Consider the following 17,281-nt stretch of genomic DNA (forward strand, 5'->3'; position numbering starts at 1 on the left):
ACCGCAAAAACAAGAAATTTTGGGCGGAGGGCGTCCGAGCGCGTATTCTACAACCTCACGTTCAGCGCTATGCGCTGGCACTGTCACTAGACTGGAGGAAAAATCGCGACTTCATTCAGCAAGTCTGCAACGAGTATCACGCCCGCATCCACTGGCGGCTGGAGGACCACGAAGAGCCTGACCTTCCGGATCCCTTACCGCCTTTCAATCCTCTTGCTCCACATCCTGTCGAGAAATTGTCAACCGAAGACACCCAGTTAATGCAGGAGAAGATTAAATCTGACAACAAGGTTTGCCGCGTCGTTCTATCAGCTTGTCCAGTCTAGTTGATGCTGTTGTATAGCGTATCTCGCGGTATCTAAAATACCACGCGAGGAATCTCCGTGGCAAATACTCACATCCCGACATTGATAGCCCTTATACCCGGCTCTTTTACAAGATGGACTGCGCCCGAAACCAGCGAAAGCGCTCAGCTTCTCAGCAATACATGCACGAAAACAAAGAAGAGTTGCGGCCCAAATATGAAGAAGAGAAAGCCAAAGAAGAGGCGGCAACTGGCCGTAAGGTGACCATCGACGCGCCGTTTCGAGCGAAAGTGGTGAAACCCATTCTTGCCGAAATGGTTGAAGAAGCAATACAAGCATTGAAGGATCGAGCCCAGGCAGACGTCGCAGAGAAGAAAAAAGAATTCGCCAAGTTTAAGAAGGACGGAGTGCCCACGACGCCCGAGTTCCCGCGAGCGGTGAGCCTTTCATACGTGCGAGTCTATTAGTTCTAATGAAGGACAGGTGTATTGAGGAATTCCAAAACTTCTTTTGGGGGATTGCTATGCGACTTGCCGAGTTCACCGGATGTCATGTCTTTTGCATGATCGGTGGACCCAGGCCCTCGCTCGGGGGCCGTATATGGACGAAGTCGTGAGTTGTGTGATTGGTCTGATAAAATTATGACTGATTATACCAGGACCTACTTCGGTGCGAACCAGGCACCTTCCCCAGTGCCGTGGCCTGCTTGGGACAAGGAGCGATTCCAAAAAATGATCGACTTTTGGATGGAGTATCTGGAGACAGCCTTCAGTGAGTTTGGCTTCATCGTGGTTGAGTTAGTGTTAAAATTGTAATGCAGCTGAAGAGCAAAAGGCCGATGCCGCTCTGCCGAAGAAGACAGACGGATTAGATGGGTTGATCTCTATGAATGACGAAACCCAGCATGTCGACTTCCTCCAAGTTACCGAGTCGGACTTGGACGGGTCCGACAGCGACAGCGACGGTAGCAGCAGCGATGATGAGAGCAGCGTTGACAGTGGTGATGACGAAGTCACGTCCAGCCTTCGTAAAAAGCGTGATGTCAAGGCAAAGGAGAAGGGGAAGGGGAAGGAGAAGGCAAAGGAGGGGAAGGGGAAGGAGAAGGCAAAGGAGAAGGCTCAAGAGAAGCCAACACCCTCGACAAAAGCCAAAGCTTCAACCTCGAGGAAGGCGCCAACTGTCAAGAAAGCCAACAAAAGCGCGGCATCGCTGGGCGAGGCCCAGGTCAAATCAGCCACTACTTCCAAGAAAAGGAAACGACAGCAGTCAGGTAGTGATATCGAGACCTCTGAAGGTTCAGACATCGAGTCGTCGCAATCGTTGGCTGCTAATAGAGCTCGGAGGGAGAAGAAAAAGGGGAAATCTATGATGCCGGATTCGCAACCGCCTCCAATTCCTCCCGTTGTTGTTCCTCCTCCTATTGGCATGCAACCGCCGCCTCCAAGTCCTCCTGTCGGCTCGCAACTGCCCCCAATTCCTCCCGTTGTTGTTCCTCCGCTGCCTCCAATTCCTCCTGTCGGCTCGCAACCGCATCCTCCCGTTGGAAATCAACCTCTTCCCCCAACTGATGCGCCGGCATGGTTCCACGATCTACACAACGAGTTGATTAGGATGGAAGCGGGCCCGCAATATCACCACATGTTGCGACTGCTGGGGCAACTAGAAAGGGCCTATGGCTGGATAGACAAACAAGCATCACTGTCTAATGTTGATCGACCTAGCCAGGTTGCGGCTTGGTTCAAACGAGCTAGGAAGTGGACGGCGGCCAACGATGACATTCGTATTAAGGATGTGGCTGCTTTTGCGACCCAATGGCGAGCGTGGTGGACTCGACGCCAGCCCACCTGGCGCAAGGGACCCGCCGGAGAACTTTTTGCGGGTGGCATCGGATGGTCGGGTTGGGGAGATCTTGCGTTGCCAGGCAAGAGCGGAATGTCAGTCATCGTTGCAACCCTTGGGTGGTGGGGACATGAGCTTAGTTTAGCTAAGCTGCCCTTGTCGGTTGTGGGAGGAGGCAACTGCGGAGGTGACCTGGGTGCTGGAAAATCTTGTCAAAGATGCTCCAACAGAGATTATCCGACTCCGTGCTGACTGGCAGCAGCAGGAAGCTAATGGACAAGGCAAGAAGGGAAAACGTAAACTGTAGTGTAGTCGCGGGTTGTGTAAATAGTGAGAATGTCGAGTCAAGTTGTGAAAGAATTCGTCAAACTTTTTTTTTTACTGGGACTGATTTAAATTGTTTCTGCTCTGTCGTAAACTGTAGTTGTGTGTAAATAGTAAGAATGTCGAGTTTGTTTGTTTTGAAAGAATTCGTCATGTTTTACTGGGACTGATTTAAATTGTTTCTGCTCTGTCGAATTCGTGATTCAAATCAAAGGTAGTCAATTTTTTAGACGAAGAATAAGAATGATCATGGCAGTCGTTGGGCATGCTCGACTATTGTTTGTAACATCAGAAGTGACCTAAAGGGTAAGAGATTGGGACCAACAAACACAATTTGATTAACTGTGATCGCCTGACTGGCACCCGTGGTCCGTGTGATTGCGCTGGTGACGGAGTGATATATCACCTATTTGGCAGCTGCCAGAGCCTGGCTGCTCGCAGAAGCTTTGTAATTGAATGGCCTGACAGCTGCCGGGTCATGTTTGATATATATTACAGCTATGGCTCCAATGCTCCGCTTATCGTTGGTCCTCGCCCTCATTCGATTTGTGGTACCCAAGCTCCACATCCACGGCCACACGCTGACTTGTCAACTCCTTTACTCGCTTAATTGGGTCCCAGGAAGTGGACAAACGGATGGAGAAGGGATCGAATGGCCGTGGAGTATGATAGGTGGTGTCGCGGCGAGCACACGAAGTCAGTGGACCCGGCGCACGCGCCGATATTTTGGATGATCATTGGTCTCATTGGAATTGGAAGAAACTATTGGGTTTGCGTACGTGACAACTTTTCAAGTGTTCTGCTTCCTATCTAACTTTCTTCTCCCATAGCTGCTCTTCTTCGTAGACGGCTGGATAGCGCCGTTAACGAGCTCGCCCGTCAACAAGAGGCTTTTTCTCAATTTACGTTGCAGCAAGCCGATCGTGTGCCTCAGTGGAAGGCTATGGTGGAAGAGTTCGAAGCAGACGGTAGTAAACAGAATCCCTATCAGGCAACGGTGAAAGGTGCAAAGTGCTGGCCTCTTCCAATATGCGAGAGACTGACTTTTCTGGCAGGCGCGACTGAGGCGCAAGTGCGCGAAATACTCGATCGTCAAGATGAAGAGCAGCAGGCAGCTGGAATTCAACCTATCCACGATATCAGCCCATCTGCTTTTGTGGTAGAACTGCTGGATATCGAGCAAGAACAGTGAGTAATTCGTTGTAAATTTGTAAAAACATCTTACTCAGAAGTCAAGCAGACGTCGGGTCAGCGCTTACGCTGAGTTGAAGAAGTCCAACTCGACAACTCTATCCTTCAATCTACGAAACTCACGTCAGACATTGAACAAACGTATCGAGCATCTTCGCACCCTCCAGGCAACGTATACTCCCGCCTCATTGCAACGACTTGCACAACTTCGCCTTCCTCAAAGCACGGTCGCGGAAAAAGTGCCTCTTTTACCTCCTTCGGCATTAACTCCCGCTCAACGCGAAAATGGAGGGTGTGGCCCTGCGCTCTTCGAGATGGAGCGGCTACTACGAGATGCGCAATGCCGTTCAGCTCTGGTCAGCTTGCGAAACCAGCTCCACATCAAATATCGCCTCCTTCTTTATAAACGCACCCAGTCTCGGCATCAGAAGACCAATACACGCTCACGAACCCTGGTCACGCGCAATGAATACAAGATTCTTCTACATTCATGGAAGTATCAAGCAGCATGGGCATCGTTGGTGGCGATTGCGGGTGGGAAAGCAGCAGATGTCCCCTGGCCACAATTGCACAAGGACGACATCTGCTGTCTCGAAGACTCCGATGAGCTGGCCAAGCGAGAGGCAAGGGAGAAAAGAGCTCAATTCCGGCAACAAGAACAAGACAGGGCTCTTCAAAAGGCCGGATTGACTCCCCTGGTATCTCACGGACGCCCGGCCGAGCGAAGCGATGATGAAAGCGATTCTTCGGAAGGCGAGCCGGCTACTTTGCTAGAGACGTTTGGAGGAGGTTCGACCGTAGGGAACCACGACCAAGGTGTTCAGCATGGCGAAGCACGACGATCAGTGTCATGGATTTGGACTACAGCCGGCAGGACCGAAACAGATGGGGAGTTGGAGGAAGGTCAGTTTGTTTCCTCCTACTTATCCCCGTTCTGAAACTGATCTACGGCGGATATAGCTTTAAGGATCGAATGGGTGAAGGCTTGGGCTCGCGTTCGGCGCTGGTCGGAAGAAGTTGACATTTTGAAGGAGGAGTGGCGCCGCTTGGCGGTCTCCCTGGCTTATGAACAGAAGGAATGGGAAAAGCGGGCTCAGGGAATCGAGGTGTCCAGCATGTCTGTGGAGGACGATGAGGGACTGATTGCCTATGCTGTGAAGCAGGCAGATATTTTCAAAAACCTCCAGATCCGAGCTGAGCTAATTTGCTCCGAGGTCAAACTGTCAAAAGGAGTTCGAAGACACTGGCCGGCTCAATTTCGCACTGAAGTAGGGATGGACTTGAGCCCAGATGATGGTGATGGAATCATCGAGGACGATGTGGATGACGAGGATGGGAATTTTAGCGAAGGGGAAATGCTGTTGACGGGCGAGGACAACTATAGTTAGGTGTATCATGTATTTGGAGATAATGCGACGCAAGAATCCACCGAATACGGGGAGATGCCGTGTTCACATCCAGGTGGCCAGTGGCCTGCTGTTGCCGGAGTTGGTAGCCCTGGCGAGCCGGCATAAGGTGGAGCCGGCCAGCGAGCGCTACCAGCGCCCGGCAACAACAGGCTGGCCGGCGCAATTTGATGGCCCATCAAAGTGAGCCGGCCAGCGCGCGCTACCAGCGCCGGCAACAACAGGCTGACCGGGCGCAATTTGATGGCTCATCAAGCTGATGAGCCGGCCAGCGAGCGCTACCAGCGCCCGGCAACAATAGGCTGGCCGGGCGCGATTTGATGGCGCATCAAAGTGAGCCGGCCAGCGCGGCGCTACCAGCGCCCGGCAACAACAGGCTGGCTGGCGCAATTTCATGGCCCATCAAAGCACGCCAAGAGGCCGCCCAGGATACCTATTGATGGGATGTGACACATACCTATTTTGGAAGAGATCTATTGATGAGATCACGCCATCAATGGACAGGGACGGTCACATTAGGTCACCCTGGAGGGGAGCCATATCTTATGCATAACACTCTCTGGACCCCACCCATATCTTATGCATAGGTCTGGGTGCACAGGGTGGCGCGGGAGTGGTGAAGGCGCGGACGACGCGTAAAGTGGGTCCCGGACGAAGACACGCGAAAGGTCAACCCCATGCACGGGGAGGCAGATGACCTGACGGGCGGGAAGGTCCACCAAATCGACAAGGCCCGACTGCTGGACGGGGAACGAGGAATGGTTGGGGTCGCTGGTCGGGGCGAACGACGGGAAGGCGAGGGCGTCCAAGAAGAGGAAGTGCTCCAGAAGGAAACCAGGTGTTACCCGTAGCGGCGGGACAGCGCTGGAGTACGGCGGCAGCGTTTTGTCGACGAAAGAATAGTGGGGGGCCATGATGGGGAAACGACAAAAATCGAAGGGAAAAGGAGAATCGACGCAGCCTATATATGGCCCGAAACAGGGAATATTCCATATGGAAGCCCTCGTGAAAAGGAGATCTAAGTGAGACGCCCCGAGGACACCCGAAATAGCAAGAGGAGGACAAAGGACGCAAAATAAATTGGCAACACGAAACGCAGCGCCGCACGTGACCGCGGTGAAACACTTGATGGACAGGAAGAATCGATCTGCGGACGCCACGAGGCAACAGAAGCCGCGGGAGATTAAAAACGCGCAGCCGAAGCTTAGCTTAAGCTTATGGGCTGGATGGAATTTGCGATTGGAAGGACGAGCTAGAGTCAAATTAACCCAAGAAACCGGGGCGACCGAGCCACGCCGACTCGAGACGAGTCGTTCCTAGGGAGGGGGTGATGTCACGGATAAGACCCGGCCCGTCCGCTCCGGCGCTGGTGTCGGGCCATTGCGGGCCCGTAACACGCAGCACGTGATGACGGGGAACATGCGCCCCAGTAGGAGGAATGCACATGTGGGAAGCACGTGACCGAGAACGACGCGTCGAGCCGTCGCCGAGCCCAACTTCGACACCAGGGGACTGGGAAGGAGTGCTTAGGAGGTTAGGAGTAGCGCCTGGCCCGCAAGGGATGTACGATCGTCCCCTCTGCGGCCAGGAACGGGAGCGAGGAGGAGGAGGAGGAGAGGCCAGGGTGTCCAATCACCCCCTTTGCGGGCCCGTGTATATAAAGTGCGATAGTGTACCCTGTACTCTATCGCTTAGATCGTCTAAAGAACCACCTTACTCCATGCAAGGAGGCGTTATCGACTCATCGGGCCCGACACGACCCGATTCGAACCTTCGACTACCGACAGCGGCAAGGGACCGAGTTCACGGGCCCTTTCGGTTTCGATCTACCCCGCCCGCCGTACTTGCGGGCCCAACTATCCGTCTGTTCTGTTCCGGGCGTGCGTTCTTAGGAGAGGTCCTTGCACGGCCTGACCCGCAGTCTGACAGCTATCCTATTTGTCCTACAGGATGGGCCTGGATGGCAATATACCTGTCCTACAGGATAAATAGACCCATCCTGCAGGATAAATGAGAGCCTGACCATCCTGCAGGATGGAATTACAGCTGTTTTCAGAATAGTTGGCCATGGCCCAATTTTTTCATCACATATGAAAATTTGCACAAAATTTACATCTGAGATTGTGGAGGCTCTTCCTCGCGCAAAACTATGTATTTCTATGTAAAATTATATTCAGAATGTACTTGATAAGCAGGACCCAATGACTGGCCCTGGCCCAAAGTGCCTGCTTGCCATGCGCTAGTTTGGGGGCAGATGAGAGGGAGGGAGGGAGTGGCAGGGGGGGGGAAAAATGCGAGAGACAGGGCGGGCATGTTGGGGCTGTGGTGGCAGTGTGAACAGGGCAACTTCAGGCACTAGCGTGTTTGGAGATGGACTGGGGCGAAGAGGCTTGCAGGGAGGTGGTGGAGAGAGTGGTAGTGGTAGGGAGCAAAACACAGGTGATGACATGCTCCCCTTTGCCCTGTACCAATTGTGGTAGGTGGCAGCAGAAAGCAAAGCATCTGACTTACACTTGGCCTTTTAAACAACATGTCCAGTCACATTGTGACATGTTGTTGACACAAAAACCTTGCTGATATGATTCAAGGTAGGGCCGACGAGTGGTGTAGCACAAACTGATTGAAAGTACATAAAAAGTGTCCTACATATACAGCATTGTAGTAGCAATTGGGTCCAAGACTGGCAAATGTTGGTATTTTCAGATTCTAAATTATCCTGGTAGGAGTTTAAGCTTGATTTTTAACTGAGAGCAATATTCCTTCAAAGCATTGAATCACACCAGGGCTTCTGCTAAAGATTCCCAAAGCAGAACATAATTCTAATGTTTAACAGCTTTAATTGATGATCAAGAAAAGAACATTTAATCTCGTCAAGGAGAAATCAAGTTCTGTATCAGGGCATAAAATCTAGAATATTTGTTAATAATAGATGCATCTCACTTAAGCCTCAATAATTATTGCCTGAATTCTTCTCTTAGAATATATATATAATAGGCATTTTTTCACTTATCTCTGATATATTGGGTACATTTTGCTGCTGGACCTGGCAGATCTGGTCTTATACTTTGTAGCATATTTGCCGTATTTATTTGCTACAGATTATGGTTATAAAATGGTCTGTTGATATTATCTTTGACTTATATCCTATCTGAGAAATTAATATATGATCCCATTACTTGCAAATCAAGTCTACTTTCTTTAAGTTTCATTTTCCATCTGTTCAAGTTATTAAAATGTAAATTGTCACTGTCCCTGGTATGAACTGTTATGGGTTGTCCTAAGTACTACTAAGGATTATTTTACATTTGTTACTAATAAAATAATATGTCTTGAACATGCTTTTGGTTTACCATACTCTGGGAATACTGTGGTGCAAAATATTTTCTGGGCAAGCTGTTTTAACTTTTCTTTTGTAAGTATTTTTAATTAGTATTCTAAAGCAAGAGTCTCTTTGACGTGAGAGCGTGATGCAGCATGAGTGATGCGGTGGTCGTCACAGATCAGGGCACTTTCAGTTTGGTCACTCCCGGATGACAAGCCTTTGGCTTGTTGTTGCTTGTTTGTGCTTGTTTGTCCATATTTGGTAGTTGTTCCTGATCTCTCCCTTTATGTGTTCCTTAGTTCCTATATGGTTCCTTCTAGTTCCTGTTCCTGTTCCTTCTCCTAGCTCCTAGTCTAGTTAGTATATAAGCCTGTCTCTAGTTAGTTCATCATATCATATAGTTCCCCAGCAGAGTTTCCCCCCAGAGTTCAAAGTCTTTCCTCTTCTTCTCCCTCTCTGGTTGTGCTGTAGCCTTTGGTTGCAGTTGGAGCAGTTTGAAGGGCTCTTGCTTTTCTTGTTCTTTCTCACACCAGTGAGAAAGCTTGTCATTTTGGAGCCCACCGCGAGGGTACTTCAAAATTGCATCCGACGCGCCTCTTGGCCCACAGCACAGCTACGTGAAAGTCTCAAAAATCAGTCTATTACTTCCCCGCTACAGCTTCTACCGAATCTACGCTCACTCTACTCCTCTCGGATCTCCGCTCCGACACCCCTGCTTCATCTCCAATCCCTCTGACACCCCCTGCTGCCACACACCCCTCTGATCCCCTCTCCGACCCCGCCTTGCACCTCACTCCTTGCACCTCATCCTGCAGCTCGCCTTGTTTCCCATCATGCCAACATTCACGGCCTCCGCTCCCGCTCCCATCCCGATGCCCGCTCGCGGTGCCTTAACTGCACCAACATTCGACTCATCGAAGCCCTCTGAGCTGCGGCGCTACTTCGCGGATGTCGAATACCTTCTCGATCTGGCGCAGATCAGTGACGAACAACAGCGCAAGAAAGCTTGCGCACGGTACCTGTCAGTCGATGACCAAGAACTCGTCGAGGGCATCAACGAATTCGGCGACACCGCAGCCACCTACAACGACTTCAAGACGGCGGTCCGAAAGCTCTACGCGGGCAACGATGAGGACAATCTTTACACACTGAAAGATTGGGAAACTCACCTCCATTCAACGGCTCTAATCGGAATCCACTCTGAGAATGACCTCGCCACGTTCTATCGGACGTTCGCTCGCATTTCCCAATTCCTCGCTGCCAAAAACCGCCTCTCCGAGACCGAATGGAGTCGTGCTTTCCTTCACACGCTCCAACCGACTTCGCTCCAGGCATCCGTGAAGCAACGGCTTCAAATTCTGCGGCCCAACGTGCACCTAGACGACCCCTACAACTTGAAAGACGTGTACGACGCCGCAAAGTTCGTGCTCGCCGGGTCGTCTTCGCTTCCGGAGCACCCGCCACCTCCCCAGCTCGCTTTTGAGCGCCCGCTCAGTCCCGAAAAGCCGCAATCCGCCAGTCAACTCGAAACAGACTTGAAAGCATTACTCACCTCGGTTAATGCGCTCGTTGCTCTCCTCGACAGCCAGACACGCGAGTCCGCTGCCCCACCTCCCGTCCAGACGTTCCTGCACGCTCTCCCGAGCCCCAGAGTCGCCCAGCGCCCGCCCGGCTGTTCGTATTGCAGCAGAGCGTCGCATTTTATCCGCGACTGCCCGCAGATCCTCGAAGACCTGCAAAACGGACTCGTAAGCCGCAACAGCGAAGGCAAAGTGACCCTACCGAATGGCAGGTACCCACCTCGCGACCCCCGACTCCCCTACTTGCGCCAACGCGTCTTGAAGTGGCACTCGGAAGCCACAGCCGCCCCACAACTCGTTGTCGACGTGTTTCCCCACTCCACCTCTCCAGGCTCTCCCGTCCAACTTCCCAGCCACCAGTCCTTCGTATTAGGCGACAAACGGCGTCTTGAGGCGATCGCCATCGAGCAGCGGGTGCTGCTGGCCCGTATGGCCGCGAGACGAGCAGGAGAAACGAGGGGGGCGGAAGCAAAAGTTGCTGCCAGCACAGCCCTATCGCCGGCGATCAGTGATCACCGCCCGAAGGCCGATCTTCGCGCTGATTGCGCCACAACATCCTCGGACAACTCCCCCGAGCGTCCGGCCACCTTCCCGCTGCAAAAATACACTCCAACAGCGACCTACTGGCTTGCCTCAACGGCCACAAACCCGGACCCGGCTCACAACAACACCCAGTCTCCCCCGGCCTCCTTTTCGACCTTCCCCGGACATTATTTCGCCACTGCGCGTAATGCCGCTCACGTACAAACGGACTTTGGCCGTTCAACGTCTCCCTTCAATCCCGCGGACAACAATACCTTCACAGTTACTCGACAATCTACGTTGGCTCTGACTGCCGCTCCCGCCTCTTTAACCACCATTTCCCCGCGCTTGCTAGTGCTTCCGGGCACTCCCAGAACAAATCAACAAAATGCTTGCGTGCTTGATGCTGATGATCCACTGGCCGCGTCGAACGCTTCAACCTCACTTCCGACACTCGTCTCGTACTGCGTGTGACAGGCAGATCACCTGACCAGCATCTCTCATTGACTTAATGCCTTCAACAATTCACATATCTCCCATAACCCTTCACCAAGCCTTCCTCTCTTCTCCATCTTCTTGTCAGTGACTGGGGACAGTCACATTTTCAGTTGGGAGGGGATGACAAGCCTTTGGCTTGTTGTTGCTTGTTTGTGCTTGTTTGTCCGTATTTGATCAGGGCACTTTCAGTTTGGTCACTCCCGGTCAGTATAAGCAAAACTGATAAATGATTGAAGGTGAGCCGACGAGCGGCATTGCACAAACTGAGGACCAGCGGCCTTGTACAAGATTCCATAGCCATATATTGGCTGGTGCAAGTGCAGAAAAGTACAGAGCCTGAGTAGATTATCAATATTACAGTATCTGAATTTATGCTATTACAGTAGGACAGCCGGCACTTGTTGACTCTTTAAAGTTTTCCAGATGTTTTAGGGACCAACAAGCAGCTACAGATTCAATATTCTGGGCTCATTACTTCCAGTTTCCCCCCCCTGCTTCTCATCTTGAAGTTTACTAGTGTATCGACAAAAAAGGGCCGGCCCGGAACATCCAGTTTGACGTGAGAGGCATCAGTGTTACAGGGGTGGGGTCGTGACAATCATTCTCATTCTCGATGGTCCATTAGCACAAACTTAAATGAGTGGAGGTAGAGCCGACTGAGCGGCGAGGCACAAACTGATTAGTTATCATATTTCATTCTTTATACTGGATTTCATGTTAGCCTCAGTTCTTCTTTTAACGAAGAACATTCATTCAAATTGACCTTGGACTCATATGTACACGTCAATAAAGAAAGCGATGGGCACAGCCGTGATTCAAAAATGTTTAGGTGGGAAACATTAGTGGGAATATATAAAGTTTTTTCTTGGCCCAAAAACTCATTGCAAAACATTAAATATTTTGGTCCTAAAGTTCTCTTTGCCCCAGCCATGTTAATATTTTTTGGGCAGAAAAACTCAAAGTTCTTTACACAATAAAAAATTAATTGCAAAACTTTATATATTCCCACTAACGTTTCCCACCTAAACATTTTTGAATCACGGCTGTGGGGAAAACCAAAAAAATCAGGTTCAACGAAAAAGAGTGACAACAACTTCAAGCTTTTTACGATATCAACCCCTACCCTTCAGTAGAGGAATGCGAAATTATGGCGCAAGAATTACAAGTGCCAGGAGAATGCGTACACAAATGGTAACTGCATCGGTCCATGGCAATAAAACCTACCATAAAGAATTCACATGTGTCGGGAACAACATTATCGAAAAAAAGAGACTCATTCAAAAGTTGCCATCACTGAAACGAGTATGCGTTATTAAAACTTACCGAAAAAAAGAAGAGCCTTCGACGTGAAAGTGGTAGAAACATTGAAGGAGGTATACGCAACAGATCGGTATCCTGCCCGGAACACAATTCTGCATTTAACAGAAACATTGAACGTGAGCGCAACACAAATACGAAATTGGTATATACATAAAAGCACCATAACCTGTACTGAAAGATCTATAGGTTCCAACACAAGCGCCAACGAGATATAGAAACTAAAGTTCAACATACACACCACAAAAGTTTAAGTTCCAAGCAACTTGAAAAATTTTGCGTACCGAAGTCGAACGGTATCCGAAAAAAGATTTCTGTCACCAATTGGCAGAAACATTAGGTTTACCGAATCAACAAGTGGATAGTTGGTAGGCATTCATTAGGAAAATTTTGAAATACTGATCATAGCAAAGGTTTCAACAAAAACGGCGAGAAATACAGCACACTCGCTCAATTTATAAAAATATGGGAAATTGAATCAGTGTGACTGTAGTTAAAAGTTAAAATTGGATGTAACGCAAGAACGACGTCAGTGATAGAGGGATGATGCCATTAAGAGATCATGATGTGACACGGCATAGGTGTTGCGGAGGTTGTGACAATGATGGCATTCTCAGAGGTAGACATTCTCGGGAGACTATAGGCAAAACTGATAAATCAGTTTGTGGATCAGTTTGTGAATCAGTTTGTGAATTATTATATAAGAATATGTATATCTATCCTGTAGGATGGGTCTATCTATCCTACAGGACAAGATAGGTCTATCCATCCTGCAGGACAATGTAGCCATCCTGCAGGATGGTTGCATCATCCTGCAGGATATGTACCTATCCTGCAGGACATGCCCATGGGCATATGCCCACCCACGATGCCCATGGGAACCCGCACAGGATTGGGTCCACTCTCTATCCCAGGTGCGAAAAACGTATTCATTCCAGCAACATATTCAACTCCAGGTCTAGTACAGAACTAGTGATAATATTCGCGCAGCCTCGTTTGCAATTGACTTCAATCCACGGCAGTCCGGTGCACACTTCTAGGTTGCCCATGGCATCGTACGCAAGGGCAGCTTCCTTGTGCAAGTCATTTGCCAGAACACTCCTGAGTTCGAGATAGGGATGGACTCTATTGCACTGGTTGAACGCGGGAAGACGAATACGGAGGCGGCTTGGCGCGTCGCCTTTTGTTGAGCGGCATGCAGAAGCGCGCTAAGAGAGTCTGTTGCTTTAGCGCTGTCAGCCAAATGACGAGGAGGGCCACGTATGTTTTCGACGAGAAGCGGGGCAGAAAGCCCAACGACTTCCAGCAGGTGAAAGGTCTTGGGGTACTTGTCGCTAGTGCTAGTGCGAGTGCCGGGCCAAGCAACCTTCCTAATAAGATCTTGTGTGGTGCGGATTGGGGGCTTCGTCATCTGGAATGACGCCCGGTAAGTCTCCAACACTGATTGCGTTACTCTAATACGGGGAATAACCAGTGCATGATCTACGAAAACTCCTTGGGCAGCGGGATCATGATAAGATCTACTTGAGTCAATGGAGGAGTCGGGATCCGCTGGTTGATCAAATTCCGAAATGTGGATGGAAAACTGAGGATTGGAGAGTAAAATGGTCGGATAGTCGGCACGAAGACAATCCACAATAATATCATTGAAGGCATATCCAAAAGCTTCTAAACGGCGAGGGTTCTGTGCCACCGAGTGTTGTAGCGCCAACACACAGATGGCTGCTTCAAGTTGCCAGCCTGCTTCGTCGGTGTTACTCGGAGTATCTTTCATCGCACGAAGCTAGGTAGAGGAAACACTGGGAGCGGGGTTGGAGCTCAAGTTGGGGATGGGGATGAATTTTAAGCGAGAGAGAGTTGGTGCTTAAAAGCATTTCCAAGTGTGTGTGTGTCACGGCGTGTGTGTGAATGCTTGTTGTGCCTGTGCGTGGCGAAGGCATGTAGGCTGACTCAGTTGGTTGAAAACGGCGTTACAAAACGGCGTTTTAAAACGGCGTTTTCAACCACTTGACTCGCCATATATGATTCGATATACGATTTTGAACGCGTGTAATGACACACCTTGCTGAGCGCATCGAATATCTCGTTGAAGTAGACGAGCACTTCGCCCTTCGAAACTTTGGCGATATTGTAGAGACATTCGGCAGAGAAGTAGCGTATCCTATTCTCCGAATCGACGAAACAGTCGAGCAGCGGGTAGACAAACTTATCCATATACGGCGCGACATCGACGCCGAGGGCAATTGCAGTGCCTGCAAGCCCGATGAGACCACCATTGCGGATGTGGAGCGCGTTGTGAGTGTTGCTAAACATGTCGACCAGCTGGTCAATTATCTGGCTTATTCTTCGTTGGTCTCCTTGTTGGTGACATTCTCGGATTTGCCTATGAAAAGTCAGCGGCTGGTTGAGTTACGCCGCATAGCGTACTTTTCGAGGTCAAGCGCTGCGGCCTTCCGCTTCTCATAGATCTTGTCCACGAGTTGTTTGGCGATTGCGGACTCTATTTGCGTATAAGAGCATGCGGAAATAGGCGAAATGGAACTGACCCATGGCTGTCGCATGCAAGGCGCGTCAGATCATGGCCACTCCCAAAAAGGAAGTCTCACCAACTTCATTTCCAAACTCATGGCGTCAAACGACCCTGAGCTGGTCTTCGTTCATACTGTTGCATTACCACCTACCTCACGCTCCCTCTCACCACTGTCCGAGTTGGAAGGAGATATACCTGTGCCGCCACCCGAACCCCTTGCTTCTGGTTCTGAATCTCGTCCAACAACTTCTCCCTACGCGCTGCGCACTCGTCGTATTGCTAACGACGAAGAGGTTTTGCCGGCAGTCTCTCAACCCAAACTGCATGAATTTCGCGGCACTGTTGACACCGTGAATTGCGAATGGAACGACTGTGGCATTGTATTCGGACATCTCCCTACATTCATTGACCATATCCAAAACAGTAAAGTTCTTCTAGCTACTTGTTGCATCGCTTAACCGGCACAGCTCATATTGGCTCCAACAAATCGTCTTATACTTGTGAATGGGCGAGCTGTGCTTCCTCAGACATCTCGATTTGCCGTCCTAGCTCATGTGCGGTCTCATACCGGAGAAAGGCCATACGTTTGCTCCCATGCAGGTCCCTCCTGATTATCTGGCTCCTCATGTTCAGCTTTAAACCAATCATACAGAATGCGACAAGGCATTTGCACGCTCTGACGCTCTTGCAAAGCACATGCGGCAGCAACACGGAGTCGCAGCGTCCCTCCCCGGTCGTTCCAATAAACGCAAGCGTGCAATGGAAGAGCTTGAAATGCAACCTGTCCAACCTACCTCCGAACCAGCCACAGCTGCCGCATCTCAAGTCACCAAACAACCACGTCGAGGTGGGATGCGGAAACCCAAGGGACCAGTACTTGCCCCACCACCACCTCCACCACCTCCAGTCAAACTTATTATCCCACCGCCAAGACAACCTCACGAATGGGAGTATGAGTCCGAACCCGAACGTCCATATTCACCCAAGTCTCCCACCATGCCCCCTCATCTAGAAGAAGACAACGAAGATGATGACTTGAGATTCTCTATAGAAAACCTTCCACCACACATTAGAGCCCGTGTTGACCCTGTCGATGGTCAAATTGATGGGCAGTACTCTGTTCCCAAAGTCATGTATCTGATTCTCAAAGCCAAACATCGATATGCGCTACAACACCAAGAACAACTTAAATTCGAACTCGATTCGATGCGAGACGAGCTAAGGTATTATAAAAGCGAGGAGATAGCACTTAACAACTTAATGCGTGGATACATCGGGTAGGCTCGCCGTTTTTCGTTGCTCAAGTAGCTAACCGATTGTCTTAGTCCAAGATCTGAAATACTCATTGACCCCATCTATATCCCGGAACCAGTTCAAAAACCCCTTCCTCACCACCGAAAGAAGATAATGACATCATCCCTACAGTTGCGGCGCCACCACTCGACCCGCAAATAAACATCCCTTATCGAACCAGAACCGCCAGAGGCCTAATGTATATCACGCACTTGCAATTCTGTCACATCTATTTCTCATTTAAAGATACTAGGTATCCTGCCGAAAACAAAAAATCAGTCCTCCTCCTCTTCTGAAGCGTCTCCTTCTGAAAACTCCGAAATTTTCGCTTCCCACTCAGTGACAGGCATGGCTTTCAACTTCAACATCAACTCGTCGGTACCTGGGTAATGAAGATTAGCGCCTGTCTGCTCATACTTTATCTTATCGGCGTTGGGCCACAATTTCTCGTAAATAGGCATCATGGTTTCATGCCAAGGGGACCGAAACCAAAGTGGCTCATGGTCATCGGGCAGTTGGAGAGTCTTTTTCACAAACTCCACGATCTGGCTCAGCATGCCCTCCAGCCACGTGCGGCTTGGATTATTGAAGGCGAGATGGATGATTTCCACCAATTCTGGCTCTGCATTTTGGCCCAACGATGTGGGAGCAAGTCTTGCATTCCTGACAGATACAGTCAATTAAATGTCATGGTGAATGAGAACAAAGGCTTGCGGGAATGCGGCGCGGAAATGTGGCCTAACCACAGCTGCCATAAAAGTACTTGCTGGTAGGTGGTACTCGAGGCCTTCGAATTTGAGCGACCATAGATGCTTCAGAGGCACGACCCAGCCAAGAATGTATCGTGGCGTGACAGGGCCATTCGCTGGTTGACGTGTACCATGGAGGGCCGGGGGCTTGTCAACAGGAAGAGTGTCAGGGAAGAGCCTGCGAGTGGTTAGTTTAGTAAGTGCGGATGAGTAGACTCTAGATCTATGGATATACTGACTCTGTTTGGAGTTTCTCTTGAAAATGTCCGGTAGCCATAAGTATGATGAGCTCGATTGCGAGTGCGATGTTGGATTCTGAGCCTGATATTCGACTGTCCGAGGCTTTTATAGTCCGTCGGAATGTTCGGGCCGTCCACGAAGGGATTGGGACACGCTCGCTTTTTG

The 17,281-nt window shown here is 50.1% G+C and overlaps 3 protein-coding genes across 3 annotated transcripts; 2 read left to right on the forward strand and 1 right to left on the reverse strand.

Annotated features, from left to right (window-relative positions):
* Positions 1 to 2,977: 2,977 nt before the first annotated feature.
* Positions 2,978 to 5,047, forward strand: MIND_00765500 (CxC2 domain-containing protein; the record flags this gene model as incomplete). Its single annotated transcript, XM_037364349.1, has 6 exons — positions 2,978 to 3,164; positions 3,228 to 3,243; positions 3,315 to 3,472; positions 3,524 to 3,656; positions 3,709 to 4,566; positions 4,627 to 5,047. The coding sequence occupies 6 exons, from the start codon at positions 2,978 to 2,980 to the stop codon at positions 5,045 to 5,047; spliced, it is 1,773 nt and encodes a 590-aa protein (XP_037219993.1).
* A 9,242-nt stretch (positions 5,048 to 14,289) lies between these two features.
* Positions 14,290 to 14,854, reverse strand: MIND_00765600 (ARM repeat-containing protein; the record flags this gene model as incomplete). Its single annotated transcript, XM_037364350.1, has 4 exons — positions 14,290 to 14,310; positions 14,366 to 14,687; positions 14,732 to 14,804; positions 14,851 to 14,854. The coding sequence occupies 4 exons, from the start codon at positions 14,852 to 14,854 to the stop codon at positions 14,290 to 14,292; spliced, it is 420 nt and encodes a 139-aa protein (XP_037219994.1).
* Positions 14,855 to 14,929: 75 nt separating this feature from the next.
* MIND_00765700 (Zinc finger protein) lies at positions 14,930 to 16,380 on the forward strand (the record flags this gene model as incomplete). The annotated part of the gene is made up of 7 exons (XM_037364351.1): positions 14,930 to 15,257; positions 15,302 to 15,334; positions 15,384 to 15,434; positions 15,487 to 16,111; positions 16,160 to 16,258; positions 16,309 to 16,326; positions 16,374 to 16,380. The coding sequence occupies 7 exons, from the start codon at positions 14,930 to 14,932 to the stop codon at positions 16,378 to 16,380; spliced, it is 1,161 nt and encodes a 386-aa protein (XP_037219995.1).
* Positions 16,381 to 17,281: the final 901 nt, after the last annotated feature.

This window comes from Mycena indigotica (genome assembly GCF_014461135.1).
Source record: "Mycena indigotica strain 171206Taipei chromosome Unknown Mind.scaff0006, whole genome shotgun sequence".
NCBI classification, from domain to species: Eukaryota; Fungi; Basidiomycota; class Agaricomycetes; order Agaricales; family Mycenaceae; genus Mycena; species Mycena indigotica.